Here is a 24257-nt window from a genome sequence, read left to right on the forward strand (position 1 = left end):
TGTGTCCAATTTAACAAGGAATTTATTATTATTATGTAACATACTAAGAACCTAACTACATTTTTTGGGCACCAACCACCACCCCCCCACCCCCCACCCCAGGTAAAAAATTTCCCCGTACGCCTATGCTAATCCCTCCCTCCCCTTCGCCTATGAAAGCTAATAACCCGTAAAAATGTCCCCTCGACCAACATTGACTTATACTCGATCTTAATGATTTTCTACTATTTAAATTTATTATCTTATTTTCTTTGAAAAATAATTTCTTCAGTTCTCTACATGGCTATTTGCTTCCTTATAAGAAACACTCATTGCTAGGCAAAGGACGAAAAGAAATGTCTGGTGAGAATTTTGCAACAAATTCGAATTCGAAATAAACATTTGCAGTAGCGCCGTTATCCCTAACATTTCCCAAACGACCACCTCTACAATTAACGCCCCGTCATATCTATCAGATGTACATATATTATCTCAGTTAACACACATATATACATACAATAAATTACACAATATCTTCTCAACCATATCAATCTATTAGTCGTTTTTATACGAAGATCATATTCCTTTACAAACCTTCCTGGTCTATATATATACCAGTGAAATGTCTGCCATACACAATAACTGCCTAATCATATAAAGCTTAAAGTTAACCACTCCATTTAAAACCTTCCTGGTCTATATGTATAGCAGGTAAAATGTCGACCATGGATAGATACACGTATTATAATATTATAGTTATGTTACTGACTGTAAGATATATACAAGGTAACGTAGCAACTGTTTTTATCTCTATTTTATATTAATTAACATTAGTAATATGCTTTTATAGACATCGATGGAAACCTGCTGGGTGGATACTGGGTTCTATTCACGAAGGCTGAGAAGTTAACAAATAAAATTTAATATGATATGAATTGGCCTCAAAATACGTTTTGGATGTTATCATGTAAACAACTATAAATACGACGGACTGTATACACACAGGTGTCCACAGATCATTAACTATGTTAAATACACACACTACAATGTATTGCTATACACACAGGTGTCAACAGATCATTAATTATATTACATACACATACTACAAATATTGCTATGTATTACTATACACTGTGATCTTCACAACTAGCTACTCCTACACTTCCAGTTAAACCCTCGTCTGTCACGTTTCACATAAATTCATGAAGCAAACAAATATTATAATTGATAATTATCAGGTTTTGTTTTAGAAATATTTAAATTGTCCGAACAGCAGGATATAAAGTGCATGACCCAAAGTCCCCAGACGTTAAACCTTATGTCATATAGGGAGTCACGGTGGCTCAGTGAGTAAGATGTGAATTATATATTGTATATGGTGATTTTAACCATATACTGGATCCTTACTTAGATAGAGATACAAATATTAGTTCCACTGTCAGGTAACTACTTGATCCTTACTTAGATAGAGGTAAAAATATTAGTTCAACTGTAAGGTAGCTACGGTGACTCAGTGAGTAAAACGTTGGCTCACTAACCTGAAGGTCCTTTGTTCGTTGCTTGCGTTGGCTGAGAAAGTTTATCGGTATTTTAGGGAGATGCAGAATAGAGGGCCTGACAAGGGAGATAACGAATAGTCGCTCGGATAAGACGAACAGCAGAAGTCCCATGTACATTGACGTGAACGTAAAAGATCACATTAGAGGACTTTGTTTTCTTCTTCTTTTATACCATCTACAATTCGAGAATGGAATCTACTAGATCTTTCTACTAGAATCTTACCTACTTAATCGTTACCTACTTTTAAATCTAAACTCGGCTATCTTGATCAAATTATTCCTTCATCATACTACTCTGGCAACAGGAAAAATCAAATTCACCATTCTCGCCTTCGACTCTCTTGCATCATTTTCTCAGACATATTTCTGACAGATCTACATGCGATTGTGGTCACGCCTTTGAAGGCTCTGAACATATTCTTTAATTTGTCCCTTACGTTCAGATGCACGATCTGCGACAATATCAAAACTCCCATAACTTTATCAAAATTATCAAAATTTATTATTCGGAACTGAAGACAGAAACAATTCTGAAGAATTTTTTTTTTGTAGTACATAACTTCCTTCACATCTCCCAAAGATTTTGAAACTTCCGTATGAAAATGTATGAAATGTAAATCTTGTGATTGTGGTTTGTACATATCGTGTATACAGTGTATATAGCCATTGTATAACTTAATCGTTTCTCTACTTTACTTTACTTTTCTTCTTTGTTTTTTTTGGCATCTTTTCGATATATATTTATGTTTGTACTTCTATGGAGAGGGGATCTATAGGCTTCTGTCTGTTCCACAATCCAGTTTTTGTGAATAGATATTGTTTAGAAAATTTTTTTATAAAATAATGACGTTTCTTACGTTTTAATGTACAGTTAATTAATGTTTGTAAAACAAAAATGGCGTCTATAGAGGATAGGCCTTTTCAAAAACCAAATTGTGAATTTGTTAGGACGTTATTAAGTTTATCAAATGTTAATATCCTTGTATTTAGAATTGGTGTAAAATATTTACTGAAGAAACTTAATAAGGTGATACCTCTATAATTGTCGGGTATACACCATGATGTTGGAAAATATCCAGAACATAATACATTATTGAATAATAATAATAGACAAGGTAATAATTCATTTGTACAATGTATAAATAATCCATTTAAAATGTTATCATTGTCAAATAAAATAAAACCAAGTACGAACAAACCAAACCATTAGACAAATTCGAAGTCCTAAAAAAACGGTATAGGTAAAATAGTGTAATCAGCATATGGACTGTTCACCGTGTACAAAATACACGACAAACAGTGGTATCAGGTGTCCATGAGTAAGCTTACCCTGCCTGGCGCCACACCCGCCATAGCTGCATCCAAACTTAGGCGAAATCTCGGTAAAATAGCGTGATTGGCCAATGGACTATTGGTATGCAAAATGCATGTGATAAACAGTGTTAACGATGTAGTACACAGACATTATCAGGGAGATAGTATACGCATCAATTAAATATATCTAGAATTATAGTCGAGAGAGACTTGTTATATTTACCAATCAAGTCAATATGACGGCCATAACACTTTTTAAAGTTTTTAATAAGTTTAGTTCGCAAGTATCCCTGTATGCTTCGCCAGTTTTTAAATGTTTAATGGTTTCGTGTATTTCACTCCCTGTAATCCGTCTATCAATATCTGCAATCAGAGAATCGTTGATACTTAAATAATTATCATGAATATAAAAGTAAACGTCTACAATTCGGTTATTATGTGTAGAAAAGTTCTTTCAAAGATTTTAAAGTGTTCGTGAAACTCCTTAATTCCAATATATTATTTTAAATATATTATGGAAGGTGCCTGGATTACGTACGTAATTCATCATAATAATATCTTGTTTAGTCTTATATGATCAAATAACAACCTAATATTGTCAAATGGGGGCACATTAGTATCATTACTGCAACGAATATTCGATATTTTGAAGAAAATTGAAATGTTTACCTAGTTATCTCCCTTTGCAACCGATAAATAGATTTTAGATTGCTACTCAGATTAATCATTTTCTTTGTCTTTTTTCCACTATAATAACTTGTTTTCCTTATTTTAACTTCGTCGTCTTGGAAACAAACTGCAAAGCTCGACAAGATGATTAATCTGATTAGCAACCTAAAATCTATTTATATATAGGTTGTAAAGGGAGATAACTGAGTAAATATTTCAATTTTCTGCAAATTATCGAATATATTTTTCAATTATTATACTGATGTGCTGCTAATTGACGATATTAGGTCTGTATTTTATAATATTGGGTAGTATTGCATGGCATTTAATAAGTATTTGGTAGTATTGGGTTATTATTTGCTTGATTTGGGTAAAATAGGGAGGCAAATAGAACAGCCAGACTTCGGTAATCCCATTTCCCACGATAAATCCCACTATTTTTGAAAGAAAATCAAATAATATGCTCATTTTGCACAATCACGTTATTGTATTGTGTAGTATGTGGTGATCTTGGAGCATTGGTCGGGTGCTATTGGGTGGTATTGGGTAGTATTGGGCAAATCGCCCAGCCTTGAATAAACTACTAGACTGCACACTTTCAGAAGCTTCTATGTTGAATTTTCGAAATGCATTAGCGTAAACATATCATTAATATCGGATAATAGGGTTAGGGCAGGCTCAATGCACATACAATTACGTCTTTGGCTTTGGTGACTCGACGATGTTTATATCTTCACATTCACTTTCTATGTTGCATTATCGAGTTATCGCACCTCAAGGTTGGTTTACAGCATCCGGATTCGAGGCGAAATTCGTGGGTTCAGTAAACAAAGGTACGTCCATGCTGCATCAAAAAGCACCGAAACGGGTCTTTAACAGTGGGGGGAAACTGTGGGACCCAGGGAAAACCCACGAGGTTGGACAGGCGACACTACCCCTTGTCACGTACAAGCGAGGAATCGATACCGCGCCATTTGACTCAATGACAGACTTTATTGTGACACTATGGGGTACATGTGACTATCCTGGTCACGGATTACAAATAAACGGATGTAAACACAGCAAATACAGCAAACTACAAAGTAATGATAGTACTTTTTGAGTTATTAAAATATCCACGATCTGAGTTTAATAACCTTTATAACTCAGACCTGAACGGCTTAAACGTGGCAAGACCCACATACTTCTTGATAGTTCTACATAAGGTTCGCGCTAGGATGATGTGTTCACCCTAGCCTCTAAGCCGAGGAAGCTATACGTATTGTGATCTCCCGAGCTCCAAAGGATTGTCTGAGGGTAAATCAAACCCGCTCTTTCCTATATAGAAAATGTAATGCGTCATCTATTAGGGCGGGACAATTACCATTTTTGGGTAAGTGTTTCTTATAAGCACCGTTTTACGTCAACACTATTCTAGTTAGTTGTACTAATCCGTGCACGAGATGACTGAACAATAGTACCCTACTTCCAGCAATGGATACTGACATAAATGTCTGTGAGTTAGACTAAGATAGTAGCAGAGTAATGCAAGCTACTTCATTACCCTAGTTTTCGTCACACATCATGTAGGTAAAGATTTCTATATTAAACAGAACATCTTTCTTAGACCTAAAGTAACCCTATAGTGTCATATTATCATTGTATGCGCGCGCGTTAACCATTCGTCCACCAAAGCCCGTACTGTTCTTCTCCTACAATGCACTTCCTAGGCGAGAATGCGAGGGAGTGAGATTGTGACTAAGCCAGGGTACGAGAAAGGCGAGAACGAGAGGGGGCGAGAAATCGAGGATTTTCAAAGGCGACAGTGCGAGAACGCGGGGGGGGGAGTGAGAAGTCGATGGAGGAGGGAGCGAGAAGTTGAGTAAAAATAATCTCGTGTTTTGAAGGCGAGTTCCTCGCATTCTTGCCCTGTTTCCTCGCGTTCTCGCACTCTCGCCCTCGACATCTTGACTTCTCGCACCTTCGCGTTCTTTCCGCCGCGAGCGGCGAGAAGTCGAGATTATGAAATGGTCGCAATAGACTTCCATAGTTACAATAGGGGGATAGCAATTCAGGTAATGTGTTTGAAAATTTATAAATACACGAGTCAATTAAAGTCTGATTTAAATCATTAATAATACAATTATCTGGATAGGCTATCTAGAATTCTTTGTTGATTAATTAGATTTTTGACGACTTATATTTATCCTTGTCCCATTTAACATAGTTCACAAGCTATGGTTGTGATGTCTGACTTGATTCGAGTGGCATGGCCTGAGAATTCGGTAAATACACCCGAGTATAGTGAACTAATAAATAGTCTATTAAGCTGCTTCCCTTTGAATTACTTAAAGTAAAATTCCCTTCCCAATCACTGTCAAATCTCATATTTGTAAATTCCCGAACGAGTTTGGGTATTTAAGCTTGGTGGATCGGACTCATATAGGATTAAATCACTCAGAAGCTATGCCCCCATGGCACATTACCATGTTCTTGTGTACGGGGTAACGGTTGTATAATATGATTTGTGATAAGGTAGTGGGTAATCACGGGCTGAACGAGCGCAAGTTGAAGCAGGGTATAAAATATCCGTCTACTGGTACAGCTTACAGAATAACAAATACTTTAAATATTATAGATACATTTCTAAGTACCGATATATTAAATACCATAATAAGTTACATGTTTATAAGGTAAAGGTTGCTTTTCTTTTGGAAAGTTAGCGCCACACCCAGACAAACAACGTGACAATGATAGGTGTGGGTTTTTTTTTCATTGTTGTTTTCGTTATATTGTGTTAGAATTCACCGCATATCGCATTTTAAGAATTTCCGACAATATTTCAAGAGCTAAAGTGAATTGCGCGAATGACTCGGCTGCTGATTTTGCATTTATTGCGATACCGATAGACAGGTATAAGGCATGTTGTCTTTTACTTCTATTACAGGTCAAACATACAGTTTATCAGGATCAGCATCATATGGTATTAGAGGAGGGGATTATAGATTTACATGTCGGATATCTGTTGATAATATACCTCAAGGTGTGTCGTTTAACATTGGTAATGACATAATCTGTAGAGTATTATTATTAACATGTCAAGAATCATCATCAGATACCAGATATACATGTGGTTGTATCAATGGTAACAACAGAACTCTGTATCTTAATATAACTAATGTTCAATCAACTGATGCTGGAACCTGGACCTGTAGAGACGGTAGTGTCGGCAGTCCACCTGTAACTCTTCCTGTTTATTGTAAGTTGATTGGTTTCAGAAATTTCACATTTTAAATTTAAAACACGTCAGTGCCCAACTAGCTTCGAACATAGAACTTCGAATCACCAGAATGTTATTCCCTTTAAAAATGATTTCTGTACATTCAAAATTGTATTACATTAATTTTTATTTCATTTAACATGCGTAGGCATTTTAAATAGGTCAAGTCTGTCGTTAATTTATCGTCTTCACCGTCTTCAGTTGATCGAACTCTTGTCTTTGCTATCACGTGTTCATTGATAATGGGCGAACTCGATTGAACGTTCCGGAATTGAATTCTCTCAATCCCCAAAATAGTGTGTCGTTAATTTATCTTCTTCACCGTCTTCAATTGATCCCACTCTTGTCTTTGATATCACGTGTTCGTTGATAATGGGCGTACTCGATTGTACGTTCCGGAATTGAATTCTCTCAATCCCGAAAAATAGTGACAATTGGGTGAAAATTACATCACAATTCTACTCACTAACCCTCCGTCGTCGGGACTGAATTCTGCGTCACTCGATTGCAATTCTGTCAATTCGGGACGTTCCGGACTGTGAATCGAGCATCCCCAGGTCGTCGTCACACGGTTCGAAGAGATCCGTAGGGTTACCAAACTTATAGGTTATTCAGGTTCAATCCGCATGCGCAACGAATGTTTCCAACAGGTGCTAGGAATATTTTAACGACTGTGAATTCGGGGTTAAAAATTTGTGGATATTCTTGAGTATTTGTCACAACTGTCGTACAAGAGATTAAAATTATCAAAGTAATCAACAAAGACCAACAAAGGTAGCGAGTTTTAATCTCACAGAAAATTGATTGGTGATTGCTTGTTAATCTTTTGTGGCTTCACACCCATCCAGTTTTAATCTCACGGATAATTGATCGGTAAGTGTTTGCTTCACACCCACCGATTGAAGGCCGGATTATACGGTGTCGATTCAATGGAAATCGTATGACGGGACGGCTGATTGATGTCGTAATCCGGAACGTTCAGAGGTCGAATTACCCAGAGATTTTTTAGCTGAAGTAATAAGGAAATAAATCGGGACATGAAAATGGTGTCGGATGTGACAGAGTGCCAGAGTGATCAGAGTTCGGATGTGACAGAGTGCACTGTACATCGAATTGGAAAGATCCAAAGCTATCTCAATTATGAAAATAAAGAAAAACTCATTCACGCATTCATCTCAACTAAACTAGATTACCACAATGGTTTACTATATGGCTTACCAGACTATCAGATTAACAAACTACAACATGTTCAAAATTCAGCAGCTCGACTTCTCACTAAAACTAGAAAACATCAACACATCTCTGTATTGCTATATTTACATTGGCTCCCAATTCAGCAAAGAATTAAGTTCAAGTTACTCCACTTCGTCTTCAATGCGTTAAACGGCCAAGCTCAATCTTATATAAAAAGTCTTGTAGAACCCTATACTACCAGCAGAAATCTCCGTTCTCAGAAAAAACATCTTCTAAAATCTCCAGCCATTAACTTATAACTTGGAAAACGTGCCTTTTCTTATGCTGGTCCCTTCCTAGGGAATAGACTACCACAATCAATAAACCAATCACCGTCTGTGGGCCATTTTAAATCTCAACTCAAAACATTCCTATTTCAAAACCGTAAATAATCAGTGAATATAAAAACCAACAGCGCCTTAGAAATTGTTTTCTTCAGTATCAACGCGCTATATAAATGACGATATTATTATTATTTATATATTAGACGCATTTGAATAAAATATCTGTTTTGAAGGCTAAAAATACAGTTTTTGCCAAAATGACATTACTTCCGGTGACAGTAAAAGTGTTAAATTACTTGTATGAAATCGTAAATGGCATTAGGTATCACACGGTGAAAATTTTATGAAAATCGAATAATAATGTTTAATTATGTTCTCCTGATTTTGATTGTTTCTGTGTGTTTGAAGAATATGCGCTTAGAAACACTTCACGTGTAATGAAGCGCTATATAAATCGAACAATAAATCGAACAATAATAATAATTGACACTTTTATGGACCAAAAACCTTGAAAAGTTACCTGTTGAAAATCATCTATTTCTCGGCAACTGAACAAGTTAGAAACCATTTTGTGATACCTATATGATCGTATGGGTTCATTCTATTGGTTGATTGGGATCAAATATCAAAATTTTAAACAAATAACAAATACGACTCATTTGAATAAAATACTGGTTTTGAAGGCTATAAATACAATTTTTGCCCAAATTACGTCATTTCCGGTTTAATTGGTTTGACCTTGTTAAAACTGACATTACGCATCAAATGGTGTCACTTTTATGAAAATCGAATAATTGACTCTTTTACAGGCAAACTAGCGTAAAGGGTGACTCATGCAAAATTGCCCATTTCTCGGCAACTGCTCATATTACAAACTAATTTTCACATACATTCTCTTCGTATGGATTATTGCTACTAGTTTATGAAAGTTTCAAAAAAATATATTAAAATATGAAAAGCCTGAATGGGTTGTGAATAGCTCATTTTTTCAATTTTTTCCGCCTTTAAATCGAAATGATCCGAAAACGAAATAAAAATTAAAAAAACTGAGCGCAATGATTTCTGCGACTTAACAGGGCAAACCCTTTCAGTCATACCAGATTTGAAAAAAATAATATTTGCTTTCAAAAAGTGGTACCGAACTGTCAAAATTGCAGTTTTTGCTAAATTTACGTCACATCCGTTATCGAAAGGAAAATGTACTGGTAACAATAAAAATGACAGTTTGGACCACGGAGCATATGAACTTTGTTTTATACAAATCTAACAATAAATAATTAATCCAGGACTGAAAAACTGAATTAGCCAATGGGGACCAAGGAGAAATACGGTGACAAAAAATGTTGCCATTTTTGGTCAAATCAGATGACTCTTTAACTCTAGGTAAAATACCACAAAAAAATATTCATTAATAAAAAAGTTTTTCGTAAAAATTTAAATTTTCAAAATTTGACGCCTAATATCTCCGAAAATTCGTCAAAAATAAAAAATGTCAAGAACTGTAGCTATGTGCCTTGTCTCCGGCTATGTCAAAATGTATTAAATATTACAATCCGACAATTATTGATAATATTACGGCAAAATTTCGAAAAACGACAACTTCGGTGATTTCGGACATTTCGCATTGTCGCAGAACGTTAGAAATAGCTTTAAAATTTAAGTCAAACCCACTTTCCCGGTAAAACCGAAGACATCGAATCGATCCGACAAGTAGTTTCTGAGATATGCTCAAGTGGAAAAATAATAATAATAATAATAATAACTAGAACTGCAAAGCAGTAATGACGGGTTTCACCGGTGCCACGTTACCCTAAACATATGTCACTTCTGGTACCAATGAAACCATTAAACAAGTTTCCACATAAGCATTGCACACATCAAATAAAATGGACGCCCAATCAACCAAATCCAGCAATATCAATTCATTTTATACATTTTTTACATGTAAGTGTACAGTACTTCCGGTGATAATGAAAATGTTCAATTAGTTTTATGAAATCAGAAATGGCATAAGGCATCAAATGGTGAAATTTTTATGTAAATCGAACAATAATTGCCACTTTTATAGACCAAAAACCTTGAAAAGTGACTTGTAGAAAACCGCCTATTTCTCTGCAACCATTCAAGTTAGAAACCATTTTCTGGTATCTGTATGATCGTATGCGTTCAATCTATTTGCTGATTGGAATCAAATATCATAATTTTAAAAACATTACAAATCAGACTCATTTGAATAAAATATCTGTTTTGAAGGCTAAAAATACAGTTTTTGCCAAAATGACGTTACTTCCGGTGGTAATGAAAATCTTAAATTACTTGTATGAAATCGTAAATGGATTAGGTACCAGACAGTTAAAATTTTATGAAAATCGAATAATAATTGACACTTTTATGGACCAAAAACCTTGAGAAATGACCTGTTGAAAATCGCCTATTTCTCCGCAACTGAACAAGTTAGAAACCATTTTGTGATATCTATATGATCCTATGGGTTCATTCTATTAGTTGATTGGAATCAACTATCCAAATATTAAACAAATAACAAATATGACTCATCTGAATAAATTATTTGTTTCGAATGCTATAAATATAGTTTTTGCCAAAATTACATCATTTCCGGTGATATTGAAAATTTTAAATTGCTTTGACCTAGTCACAATTGACATTACGCATCAAATGGTATCATTTGAATGAAAATCCAATAATAATTGACTCTTTTACAGTCAAAATAGCATAAAAAGTGCACTTGCAAAATTGACCAGTTCTCGGCAACTGCTCATATAACAAACTAATTTTGAGATAGATTCTCTTCGTATGAATCAATAATACAAGTTTATGAAATTCACAAAGAAATATTTCAAAATATGAAACGCCTGAATGGGTTGTAAATAGTTCAATTTTACACCGTTTTTCACCTTTAAATCGAAATGGCACAAAAATGAAATCGAAATTAAAAAAACTGCTTCCGACTTTTCTTGCGCCTTTACATGGCTCATCTTCTTACTTTTTACTTATTTTTAAAAAATAATATTTGCTTGCGAAAAGAAAATTGTAGTTTTGGTCAAAATTACGTCATTTCCGCTGCTGACAGAAAGCTTTATCGGTAATAAAAAAGTTGAGACTTTGCACCATTGAGCATTGAGCATATGAACTTTGTTTTATACAAATCGAGCAATAAATAATTAACCTAGAACCCATCAACTGAATTAGCCAATAGCGGCCAAGTTCAATTATCGATACAAAATTTTTTCATATTTTTGTTCAAATCACATGACCCTATAATTATGGGTAAAGCACCATAAAAAAAAATATTCATAAATAAAAAAGTTTTTTGTCAAAATTTAAATTTTCAAGATTAATCGAAAATCAAAAATCTAAATAATCGTAGCTATTTACCGTGTCTCAGGCTATGTCAAAATGTATCATATGTTAAAATTCGACAATTATTGTTAATATTACGGAAATATTTCAAAAAAAGACAACTTCGGTGATTTTGAACATTTCGCATTGTCAGAGAAAGTTCGAAATAGCTTTAATCTCTAAGTCACACCCACTTTTTCAGTAAAACCGAAGACATCAAGTCGATCCGACAAATAGTTTCTGAGATATGCTCAAGTGAAAAAAAAATAAATAACTGCGAAGCAGTAATGACAGGTTTCACCGGTGCCACATTACCCTAAACATATAGTCCATGTGACAGGCAGATATTCATTACCAATTTGATGAATTGGTTTAACTATGATTTTCAGTTAGCCTTAGGTCTAAAGTGTCCAAAATTGGTTGATGGACTTCCGGGTCACTTTGCCCAAAGTCAGTTTGGCGGCCATCTTTAAAAATGGCCGCCGGTTTTTTTTCTTATTTGAAATAGTGCGAGTCGAGGAAGTCTTCATAACTCCTCAACAGTTTCACCTATATGGATATGTAATATGTCTCAAAATGTTCATAATATAATTCTGCATCTACTGGTATATGATATATGTTGTTTAATCAATACTATCAGTTTTAAAATAAAAGATTTATCTGAAAAAAGCAACATTTTCGATTTTTTTTCATGTCTGTTCGTAAGTTTACTAACAAATCGTGTTCAGACCCATATAAGCCAAATTATCTGTTTGGTCAACTAAAGTGATTGAATAGATATCAGAAACATTGATCATAAAAAATAATCTCAAATATGAGTGTCCCAAATCCAAGATGGCGAAAATTCAAAATGGCGACAAAATTTCCTAAAATGGCCAATATGTCAGATAATAGTCATTTCATTGTATGATATGACATGTACTATCCAATGAGCTTACAATTAAAGATACATTACGTAAGATTTAGATAAAGAGCTTACCATTCTTGCTACAATAGTTCGAAAATAGATAATGTAAAATGAATAATTTGACAATTTCATTCAAATTACTCTGTTGCGAGCGAATATATTAGCCTTTGAAGGTTTGACAAGACACGTGCAATAATTTCAACCACCGTACTGGTTGTTCGAAGCTAAGTCTCGCTCCTCCATTTTTAGCTTAAATCAAAATATGGCTGAACTGGTTGTTCGAAGCTAAGTCTCGCTCCTCCATTTTTAGATTAAATCAAAATATGGCTGAACCGTTCTAATCTATTTAATATCGGAGAAATCTGATGCCATCGAGAGTTGATTATGGCCTGGATCAGTTAATTAATGTCTAAATAATAATTTAGAAAACACTTCAGGCCTAAAGAAAGAACTGCAATAGGCAGATTTAGCTCTTGCATAATGTATGTTTAATCTAAACAAAAGGTTTTAAAAATTCAAGATGGGGAAAATTCAAAACGGCGGCCAGAATTTCCATAACATGAATGACTGATTTATATAGCTTATAATATCTGAAAATGATGTTAATGATACTGCTAAAAATGATACATCCTATGCGACCCCCCCCCCACCCACACACACACACCCACCCACCCACCGTAAACAACACAATGGGGCATATGGAATTGATCTCAAAGATCACAAGACATTTAACCCAGTCTGTAGACAATCATTGACTTGTGTACCTGGATCATCATCAGACAGATATACATGTGGTTGTATCAATGGTAACATGAGAACCCTGTATTTTAATATAACTAATGTTCAATCAACTGATGCTGGAACCTGGACCTGTAGAGATAGCTTTAATACTGACAGTAGTGTCGTCAGTCCAACTGTATCTCTTCCTGTTTATTGTAAGTTGATTGGTTTCAGGAATTTCACATTTTAAATTTAAAACACGTCAGTGCCCAACTAGTTGAAGGCATGTCGTCACCAAGAAAGAGTATAATCATGACATGAATGATTTTTCAAAATATTTCCAAAGTAATTAATAGCCTGGGTAATGATCTTCATAAAGTACATTATACTACCTAAATCCTGATGTAGCTTCCCACAACTTTCATGTGTATTGAGAGAGAGAGAGAGGGAGAGAGAGAGAAATAGGTTTTAACGTCCACTTGACACAAACTAGGTCATTGCGGCACTAACATATGGTTCAATTTTATTTCCATAATTTACTTGCGCGTAGGGGTCTTTAGCAGTCGGAGGACCCGGAGAAAACCCACGAAGTTGGACAGGCGACCATATTTCTTGCCACGTACAACCGGGGATTGTTTATAATAAGTGGACTGAATTACGTCCAGTGGTATGTAGAGTTTAAAGTCAATCTTGTATATTAACAGATGGACCAGAGAATATCAGATTTACACCAACCAGTTCTAATATAACAGTGATAGAATTATAGCTCATGTCTCGAAATGTTCTCCCGTCTACTTGTCGTTCCAAATGCAAAAATTAAGCACAGAAATACGGTTACTCAGACAGTTGGAAGTCAAATAGCAGCCAATTTTATAACAATGAATTTCACACCATTAACGCCAGTTTTCATCTGTTTGACACTAGTTTATAGCATTATAAAGTATTCGTATCTAAATAAATCAAACACGTGCTGGTGTAACGAAACATACGCCCACAGCAGCTAAGTCGTCCGCAGAGTCAAAAGGGTTGTCGCATTTTTTTTCTTTTGTCAGAGTGGGTAAGACGCTGGCTCGCTAGCCTGGAGGTCGGGGGTTCGATCCCTGCATTGGCCGAGAAAGTTCATCCAGATTTTCCGACGGGCTTCCCAGAGGGCCTGACAAGAACAGCTGTCTAGCCGTTCGGATGGGACAAAAACCGAGGTCCCGTGTACACATTGGCGTGCACGTAAAAGATCCCTTGGCAGTTGGAATTCGATATAAGAGTAGGCCGTAGCGCCGCTGCCAGGGCAACATTTCCCTCATAGCACACTGTATGGCCTATGCCCGTCGTCATTAGACCAGGTTAGGAGCAGAACAGTAGGAAACATTTACAACACACTAAAATCTGATAACGAGTAACAACCCATTTGGCTACCTGTCTTGCCCTATTCTTACATTTAGCATAAATTTAAGTCAATCGGATATTAACTGAAGCCTCTGTCACATATGTAATAATAGTTGAAACCAATATTGTCCTTTAATATTTAATATAGTAAACCCTCTGCGCAAATAGTTTGTGCCATATAAAATGTCAAATATTAGTTTAGTTGGTACAAATCCTCGCCTCAGAAAATAAAATGAATTGTTATGAGAGATAAAATATACATTATTAGTTCAGGAAATTCAAATTAATTTCAGATCCACCGACCATCAAAAGTTTAACATCAGATGCTAACAACAACATGATAGATGAAGATTCTACTGTAACTTTCACCTGTTCTGTTGACAGTCTTCCATCTTCAGTAATATCCTGGTCTAGATCACAACAAGGGGGACAACTCTATTCTGGTAGTCAATATACCATACCTAAAGCTAGATGTCAACATACAGATAACTATACCTGTACAGCTAGTAATAATATTGGTCAACCTGTATCTAACACTATTCCACTCTATGTTAGATGTAAGTACTATAGCTTAGAGGTCAAGGTATTTGATGATTGTTTATTCATTGGGTTAATAGGTAAAATTAAATATATGCAATTAAATATATGTCGAAAGCATTATTGCAATGTTTATAGTTTTATCTGATGGCCATTTTGTGCTAAAGTGAAGGTAGCAGATGTAGAACATATCCTGTGGTCATGTGTCTGTGAATGAGTGTTGCTTGGCATCTTTCTTGAGAAGGTTGTTCATACTGTTCTTAGAGTTGTTTTAAATACTTTTCTTGTTTTAATTACACTTCGCTTGCGTAGCTGGTACCATTTTAAATCCTGGTGGCAGAAATCAGACAAATTGATATCAATATCCTTTTTGCTGTATTTCAGGTGCGCCTGTCCTGGATCCTAACCAAGAAACTAAAACTACTATATCTATAGGACGTGGAGAGACAGGTGCATTATCAATCCATGTTTTAGCTTATCCACTACCTGTATATACCTGGTATTATCAACTACAGGATGGTAGTAAACAACTGATTACAGATTTTAGAATTAGACAAGAAGATGATGGTCTATCATCAACATTAACTATACAAGATGTTACAGAAGATGATGGTGGCAAATATATAGTTTATGTTAATAACAGTGCTGGTACCAAATCTACTGTATTTAACCTGGTTGTATCGTCACAAGATGGGGACAATGATGACGTTATTTCCAGAGAACGGGGTATTGGTGCAGCTATTTGCCTTGCCGTCTGTTTTCTTGTATTGGGTATTGCCACCGTTTCACTCTGGTGCATCATGAAGAAACGTGGACAGAGAATTTGCTTTCAAAATATTAAAGGTAATACGTTTAAGAGTGTTAACTATTTCATCTCTTGTAGTTGAGGCATTATATTTTCATTAACCTTTTAAACAAAATGTTTTGGTTTGACTACTGCATGTTAAATCGGGGAATTCTCAAGTTAATCGCGCATTTATCAAAAAGCTTTATTTAGTGAAGAAAATATTTTAAGGATAATTGAAAGGATACTTTTCTGTGGACATATTGTAATTGAAATTAACGTGTCTCATAATCAACTGTGTAGTTTAACGTGCACCAGAATTGTCTTCATAGTGTTCTGTATTTATAAATTAATCAACTGTGTTTTCTACAGCAGATCAAACGGTGGCTAACGATACAACCAATCGTACAGACAACGTTACCCTGTCTGATATACCACCTATACCAACAGTTTATGACCGAGTTGATGCAACCAATACTAGAGATGCCGTTAACCTTGACTATATCAACACATCTACAACAGCATCACCATATGAGGTACTGGATAAACAAACTATGGATACCAACACTTATCAGCAACTCAGTCCTTATCAAAATCTACATGTGTAGTTATAACTATGTGCCTTAATACATATAAAAAAAATTCGTGTACAAAAAATAATTCGTATATATATTTTATTTTCACGTTTTTCAAGTAGGTATTTATCCAGAATCGTATAAATAGATTAATACTTTGATATTTCATCTGTATATTTACTAGCTTATTAATGCGGGTTTTTTTTATATTTATTAGCCTATGTGTTTGTGTTGAAAGTAATGAACTTGTACAAATACTGCTTTTCTAAAAGAAATTTATATTAACCAGCTTTCTGTATATTTAGTGATTAATTATTTTTAAAAATATTTTATATATTTGAAGTTATTTATATTCATACGCATTTATATTTGCTGTGATTCGTACTTTTATACTTTGTCAGGAAGCTGGAAAGTAGCGAAACGCTGAAAATCGACCTCTATGCTTCACACCAAATTGGACAACAATCTGTCAAAAACTATAGCCTCTATAGCTGGGGGTGACTACGGTACGGAAAGTCACAGAACCCTTAATATCGATAGGGTTCATCCTCTCATGACCCCAATGCTTCCCGCCAAAAGGTGAAAGAAATCTGTTAAAAATTATAGCGTCTATCGCCTTCACAATATTTTCGGAAAATGAGGAGGACAACGTAACAGAACATCACGCACGCTGAAAATCAATAGCGTTCACAAGTTTTCGGCAAAGTGGGATAATTCCAGAACGGAGTCACGGTACACGCAATGTCGATAGGGTTTGTCCTTTCTTGACTACAATGCTTCAAACCCAAACAGAAAATAAAAACGTTTCAAATTGTAGCCTCTATTGGGTTCCCAAGGTTATTGACTTAGGGGAGATTACACCGGAACGGAAAGGTGTGGATAGCTAAAAATCGTTAGGTTTCATTCTCTCGTGACCCCAAAGGATTATAACAAAGGACGAATATAAGTCCGGAACGGAAAATCGTAGAACGCTGCATATCGATAGGATTCGTCCTCTCATGACCACTGTTTCACAACTCTTGAAAACATTTCGCCAAAAAATATAGACTCTATCACGTTCACGAGGTGTTCGGTTAAGGAGGGATAACTTTGATATGATCACAATCCTTCACATCAAATTTGATAAGAATCCGTTAAACAATCTGTTGAATACTACAGCCTCTATCGTGTTACCATGGTTTTCGGAAAAGGGGCCATAATTTGGGTACGAAAGGTCGTAGAACATAAGTCCAAGGAAGATGAAAATCGATAGGGTTTATCCTCTCATAACCCCAATCCTTACAGCCAAATATTCATTTAAAAATGTAGCCCCTATCGCGTTCGCAATGTTATCGACAAAGGAGGGGATAATTCCGGAGCCAGGAAGTAGAGCGCCGACGAAATTTACGAACTCGGCCATATAAGATGAAACGAAATTTAGGTAAACCTGGGTGGAAAAAAATGGGATTTTTGAAACAATTTGATTGTAAATTATTGTAATTGGGCTAGGCAAAGCAATAAATGACAGAAGATTCTGAACTTTTCTAAAAACTTCAATTACTTTCCCCTAGTAGGCTTACCTAAATTTCGTTTCATCTTATATGGCTGAGTTCGTAAATTTGTGCGTTACCCTATATTTAGATTTCAATGGCCTCTGTCAAGTCGTTTAGAAGAAGGGGACATATTTTTTAACAGCATGTTGTGTCGCTCATACGGTCTTATTTTCTCACTAAGATGTTCATTTACATTGTTCCGGCGTTCACAGGGACCCACTAGAAATGTCTGTCAAAGTGGTCTTCTAACACCTGAAGATGTACGGTACACTGCAGAAAGATTTTCGTGTGGTACACTTTTGAGCCAATCTAGCCTAGTTGTGGGTGGGGGGGGGCATGGCATTTTGGGCATGGAATACCACACCCAGTACCTGAAACCCGGCAGAATTACATTCTGATGAAACCAGATATACATGCATTGATACCATATAGAAGAAAATTGGTTCACTTTTCAGCTAGGTTATCACCCTGGGCTCCCGCTCTATACGTTCAGAGCTGAACTACCGGACTATAGCCTTTATTGTGTTCACAAGCCAATTTTAACGGACGGTCAGACGGACAGGATTGCGACATAATATGCCCTCACTAAAATGTGGGCGTATTAAATCGGTTTGCATCTATTAATAACAATAGTCAAACAAACAATAATTTTATTTATGAAAACAAGCCAACAGTGAGGCTGATGTCCCCCGCCGAAATCACAAAATAAATAGATGACACATATTAATTAATCGCACATTTATTTTTTTTCAAAAGTATCGAGCAATCAAACTACACACTAAATTTCATCACTATCAGATAGAATCAAGATTATCTTGTCACAAAGCATCGACCAATGAAATTGATTAGATCTGCTTAGCTTTAACTTGAAATGTTAATCATTGAAATCAGTCAAGACATTCACTTAATAAACATTCTACCTCAATCAAAAGCAGAGTTGTTATGTTCCAAATTGCTTATCGCTCCTTAGCCCAGGCAGAAAATTCGTACAATCGAACTTAGTCAAGGTAATGATATAATGATCTATATTCAGAGTTTCATCGCTCTCACTCCATATAACCAAAGTTATCGTGCCCCTAAAACATCAACCAATCAGATTGATTGTCTCTGCCTACCGTAAGCAGACAATCTTTATCATCGAACTCCATCAAGGGATTCGCCTAATGAATGCCTACACCAAGTTTGAATGAAATTGCTTATCGCTCTGCTTACCCTCAGCAGAAAATGTTCATTATCGAACTTAGTCACGGTATTGATGTAATGAAACTATACACTAAGTTTCATCACTCTCACTTAATTAGAACTAAAGTTATCGTGTCCCAAAGCATCAATCAGTCGAATTGCTTATCTCCACTTACCCTAAGCGGAAAATGCTCATCTTCGAACTCCATCAAGGTATTGACCTAATAAACACCTACACCAAGTTTGAACATTCTAGCTCAATTAAAAAGAGAGTTATTGTGTCCCAAAAAGTGTGACAGACAGACAGACAGAAGGACAAACCCATTTTAATAGTCCCCTGCTTTCTTCGAAAGGCGGGGGACAAAAACAACTGCGTAATCTTAATTACAAATCTCTGTAATAAACAAACTTAATTATAAATTGGTCTGTAATACCGGGCCAGTTAATGATACATTAATTTGTTGATCATGACCGAATTGTTTTAGAGGTGGCCTAAATTTTAATTTAAGTATGGATAATGGAACAAGCTGTTCCTCCTGTTTCAAATGAATGTAACAGATATTTACAAAATAATTTGTTTTTAAATGAATCTTTAAGGACAGTTAAAATATATGTCCAACAAGAACCTGCCAATAAAATTTTTATGAATATTACATTCATTAGCAAAAATATATAATGAACAATTATTTTATAATAAAATAGCAAAAATATATAATTAACGATTATTTTATAATAAAATAGTAACAATATATTATGAATCATATAATAATTATGTACAGTTATAAGCTAAAATATCAAAAATATAATAAAACACAAAAGTATCAAAAAGTATGACAAATGATTAAAAATGATATATTTGATTTAGTAAGCTGAATATCAATAGATAAAATGAGTCCCTGGTAACATAGCCTGGACCCAAGGACATAAAAAATATTTAAATTGTGTCTCCAAAAATATACGGTACATTTTTATTATTATTATTATTATATAAATAAGATAATTTTCCAATTTCTTTACGTGGTCATGCATTGTATAACTAAGGTGAAAGTTTTATTCATCAGTAAATATAATAGGTTACAAAAGGAATGATTAAATTAATATCAGCAGTACTAGTTCCAACTGTAAAATTCAGTTTTAGTGCTAACACAGTCTAAATACAAGCTATCAAAATTATTCAGTATTAACTGTAAACATATCAAGCGGAACCAATGATATCTATAAAAACCTACAAAAATATCAGAATACAAAAAATAAGTGAGCAATATAAAGTTAGTGTTGTGGCTTTAAAATATGTTTAAATCCCAATACCTGTACGTGCTACTTCAGTTACCCAGAATTCGGTTGCCTGAATTTGTGTATAGTCAGCAGTATAACATACGTTTAAGTGGAGGAAAAGAAACAAAACAAATTCTAATATCTTATTATGCAAATATTTTATTTATCCATGGAATGTTAAATCAGTAGTTGGAAATTTAACTATTTTACATGCTTCAAGTCCTGTGGCGTTTTAAATTCTATGCATGGGGTGCCCATATAATTATAGGGATTACCCGTGTCCCTTTGCGTTATTAGCTGCAACACTCAGTTGAGTTGTAGATGCCATTTTTAATCAACCTTAATAAATGGAAAAAACTACAACAACAGCTTAAAATAATATTTTGAGAACACAGAATATCATAAACTTACAAATTAAAAAAAACCCCAGGAATGTAAAATAATTGTAATGAGTATTATAAATGAATAATACAAATCAAATCAAATAACTATTTATCAATTTATATATTTAAAAACGGATACAAGATTAACAATAACATAAAGGTAATGCATAAACAAGAAATCTAAAAATATATATTCATTCTATAATGTTAACCTTCATTTTCTATGTGTGTGCCTGGTACCTTCTTTTTTTTTTTTTTTTACCTTAATCTTGTTATTTTTACATATAAAACAGTAAATTTATACTGTATTCAATCGATCTGTGCTAGATCTGATAATAAAATAAGTATAAAAACACCACCAAATCACAGATGAATACTGATCCTAACCACTCAGTTGTTGAATACGATCTCTAACCAGTCAGTTGTTGAATACAATCTCTAACAGAGTGTTTCATATAAACAAATTAAAATAAAATGATTTTAACGTCCTACTTGTCTGTATCGACTGGGCTAACTATTTCATATAAAGACAATAAAACAAAGTGGAGCAACATAATAAATCAAATCTCTTCTGTTATAAATCAATATACATATACACAAGGAACCAAGCTAAACCAGGTATTGTATGGTACACAAATGAATATAAAAATATAACTATTTATTAATTTAATTTCTATAAATATTTTGTGGTTGGCTTGTTGAAAATCTCTGATTAAAACAAACAACAGAAAGAATGAGAAAGTCAATTCTAAATTAGTGACGGTCACTTAAAATAGTTAACTATATCCTGTGTCATTCTTAAAAATAAAATATTATGTTAATTATACATGTCATACTTAATGCAAAGTTAAGCATATTATACAGATTGGTATATGAAAACTCAATTAGAATAAACAACATTAGCTCATATCATACAACTTGGTAAATGAAAATTCAGTTGAGAATAAACAACATTAGCTTATGCCATCAGATTGGTTCATAAAAATTCAGTTGAGAATAAACAACATTAGCTCATATATCAAACATAAATAAAATATATTTAACTTTAATTATCATAACAATAATATTAATAATACTGCTAAGTAGAAACAATTATTACAAATTATTTATAAAACAAAACATAGACAAGGGCATGTCCGACTCCCTAATTTGCTTACGAGCAGCAAAGTCGCTCACTCCAGTTCTAAATAACCAACAGCAAAGTCGTTTATTGTAGCCCTTAATTCAATGTCAACAAATCCCGCTAATCAAATTCTTAAAGGTCACAATTCTACAGGGAATCAATCAAGCATATATTCACATGCTCTAAAATATCATATTCGAAAGCTTTAGAAGTCAAATTTTCAAAATCTAATACTGTACAATTCTTCAAAAAGTTCCATATATTTAAAAGCTTTGAAAGTCAAATTTAAGATTAAATAAATAGGGTACATCCTTATACTCAAATCTTACAAGATTTCTACCGTGAGCTATGCCCTGTATCACTTTACAAAGTTTCTACCACTAGCCAGGAGCTGTATCACATACATAAGACTTCTACCATGAGCCATGCCATGTATCACATTTACAAAATTTCATGTCTAAAAATAAAGGTTCTTCCTGACTCCCACTTGACTTTCCTGACAAAATTTCCCTCATATCATATGGTATACCCACCTTCATTAGCCCAGTTGGTGCACATGAAGCATCAATGTAAAAATCGTTAAGTATCTGACAAAACCCCGGGCCAGACAAGTATTGTAGATATTTGACTACGAACAAGGGGTAGATAGATGCCGGTGACAACAATATACGTCCACATTAAATGTACACTATACTAAACCATACTATACTAATATATGTATGTAGTGACTTGATGTCAATAAATACTATACTATACTATACTTTACCATACCATACCAATATGTTCACGTTGTGACTTGATGTCAACAAATACTAAACAATAAATGCCTGTTATTGTGTTACACGTGGACATTTGCCTCTGATTTAGTATGAAGCCCCCCCCCCCCCGGTGTACTTCTTTGCTCGGAGGCCTATATAATAAGACAGAGATAATAGTTAAACTATGAAAGACTCTTAAAACAATAAAAAGTCAGTTACGGATAATAAATGTAAGTTATCTAGCAACAAAAACATATAAACTTAGAACAGTATAGCTTGTTCTCTACATTACACAATCAAGATCCTAATTATTTACGTGGGGATATTCAACTGACAATTGTTTTACACAGAAAATGAAAAACAATCCTCTGTTGATTTGAGGGAGTATGATTAACTATAATACCACATCAATTAATGGAGATGACATGGCTGGGTAGAAAGATTTACTAAAATTAAATCAAGTCTGTCTGTCTTATGATTGAAGACAGTCAAGGAGCTAAAAGATTTTCATTGTGTTTCATGTTTTTGATGTCATTATTGGATCTATTCAGTAATGTACAGAATGTTCAATCAAAAAGTTTAACATTTGAAAGAGATTGGGGGTAGGTCATGATTTGAAAGAGATTGGAGTATATTATGATTTAAGAGATAATGGGTTAGATCATGATTTGAAAGATATTTGGGTAGATCGTGCGATCCATCTAGATTCTTCAATTTAATTCTTCTTAGTTTTCATTGGCTTTGTCTTTGGTTTAGGTGCTGGTGCTGCAGGTGGTGGTGTGTCATCATCATCACTGCTATCAGAAACAGGTGGTGGAGTTGATCCTCGAACACCAGTCTGTATACCAGCATACTCAACTGCCTCATGATAAACTGGTTTCACATCTTTAGCTGGTGTTTTGTTCGTGAAAACAACATCAGCATAATTCAATCCCTCCTTGTTGATAGCTGGTTTCTGGATGAGAATAGAAAATCATAAATAAACTGTGATTGATATATAACGACATTGATGAATATAGATAGAGGTATCCTCAAACCCTGAAGAGTTACCTACACACAACACAGCTGCTGCTGACAACCTCTAATTACTACTGGAAGCAGCTATCACTGCTGGGTGCATAGTGTGTAGAACCTATCTCTAAGTATTGACTAACTGGCCTATGTGTTAGAATATCTATATATGAAGTAGAAAGGGTTCATTGTGGTTACTGTTCATGGAAATTCGTGAGAAATATACGTGCTGTCAGTAGTCGCTTAAACCCGTCAGTATTTGTACCGTACGTCAGTATTCCTATAAATGGTCAGTAATAATCATAAGGTGAGTATTTAAGTCAATTGGTTAGTATTCCTTACTTGTGTCAGTATGTAAAAATAACGTGAGTAATTAAACAAACGTGAGTTAAGCCGACCATATCACTAGTCAGGCGCGTGCGGGAGAAAT

The 24257-nt window shown here is 34.6% G+C and overlaps 2 protein-coding genes across 4 annotated transcripts in view; one reads left to right on the forward strand and one right to left on the reverse strand.

Moving 5' to 3' along the window:
* Positions 1 to 668: 668 nt before the first annotated feature.
* Positions 669 to 16847, forward strand: LOC126829990 (lachesin). Of its 3 annotated transcripts, none has more exons than XM_050560189.2 (5): positions 669 to 765; positions 6448 to 6759; positions 14961 to 15224; positions 15589 to 16047; positions 16361 to 16847. In XM_050560189.2, exons 1-5 carry the CDS (start codon positions 696 to 698, stop codon positions 16594 to 16596), a joined length of 1341 nt encoding a protein of 446 aa, XP_050416146.2. In that variant the 5' UTR covers positions 669 to 695; the 3' UTR covers positions 16597 to 16847. The 3 variants fall into 3 exon arrangements, with proteins under 3 accessions (XP_050416146.2, XP_055958934.1, XP_055958935.1); XM_056102959.1 differs by having other exon boundaries at positions 16364 to 16847; XM_056102960.1 differs by lacking the exons at positions 669 to 765; positions 6448 to 6759 and adding an exon at positions 13463 to 13499.
* A 1884-nt stretch (positions 16848 to 18731) lies between these two features.
* Positions 18732 to 24257, reverse strand: part of LOC130014014 (tyrosine-protein kinase-like otk) — a 57729-nt gene continuing 52203 nt past the window's right edge. The window contains exon 13 of the mRNA XM_056102767.1: positions 18732 to 23771. Coding sequence (XP_055958742.1) covers positions 23532 to 23771 — 240 coding nt within the window. The 3' untranslated portion in view covers positions 18732 to 23531. The remainder of the gene's footprint in view (positions 23772 to 24257) is intronic.

The sequence above is a fragment of the Patella vulgata genome, chromosome 8 (genome assembly GCF_932274485.2).
Source record: "Patella vulgata chromosome 8, xgPatVulg1.2, whole genome shotgun sequence".
In the NCBI taxonomy this organism is placed as follows: domain Eukaryota; kingdom Metazoa; phylum Mollusca; class Gastropoda; family Patellidae; genus Patella; species Patella vulgata.

Coding starts and splice junctions, on each gene's coding strand:
- LOC126829990 (XM_050560189.2), top strand. CDS start 696: ATGTCGACCATGGATAGATACACGTATTATAATATTATAGTTATGTTA. Junction 766..6,447: donor GACTGTAAGATATATACAAG/GTAACGTAGCAA, acceptor CTTCTATTACAG/GTCAAACATACAGTTTATCA. Junction 6,760..14,960: donor TGTAACTCTTCCTGTTTATT/GTAAGTTGATTG, acceptor AATTAATTTCAG/ATCCACCGACCATCAAAAGT.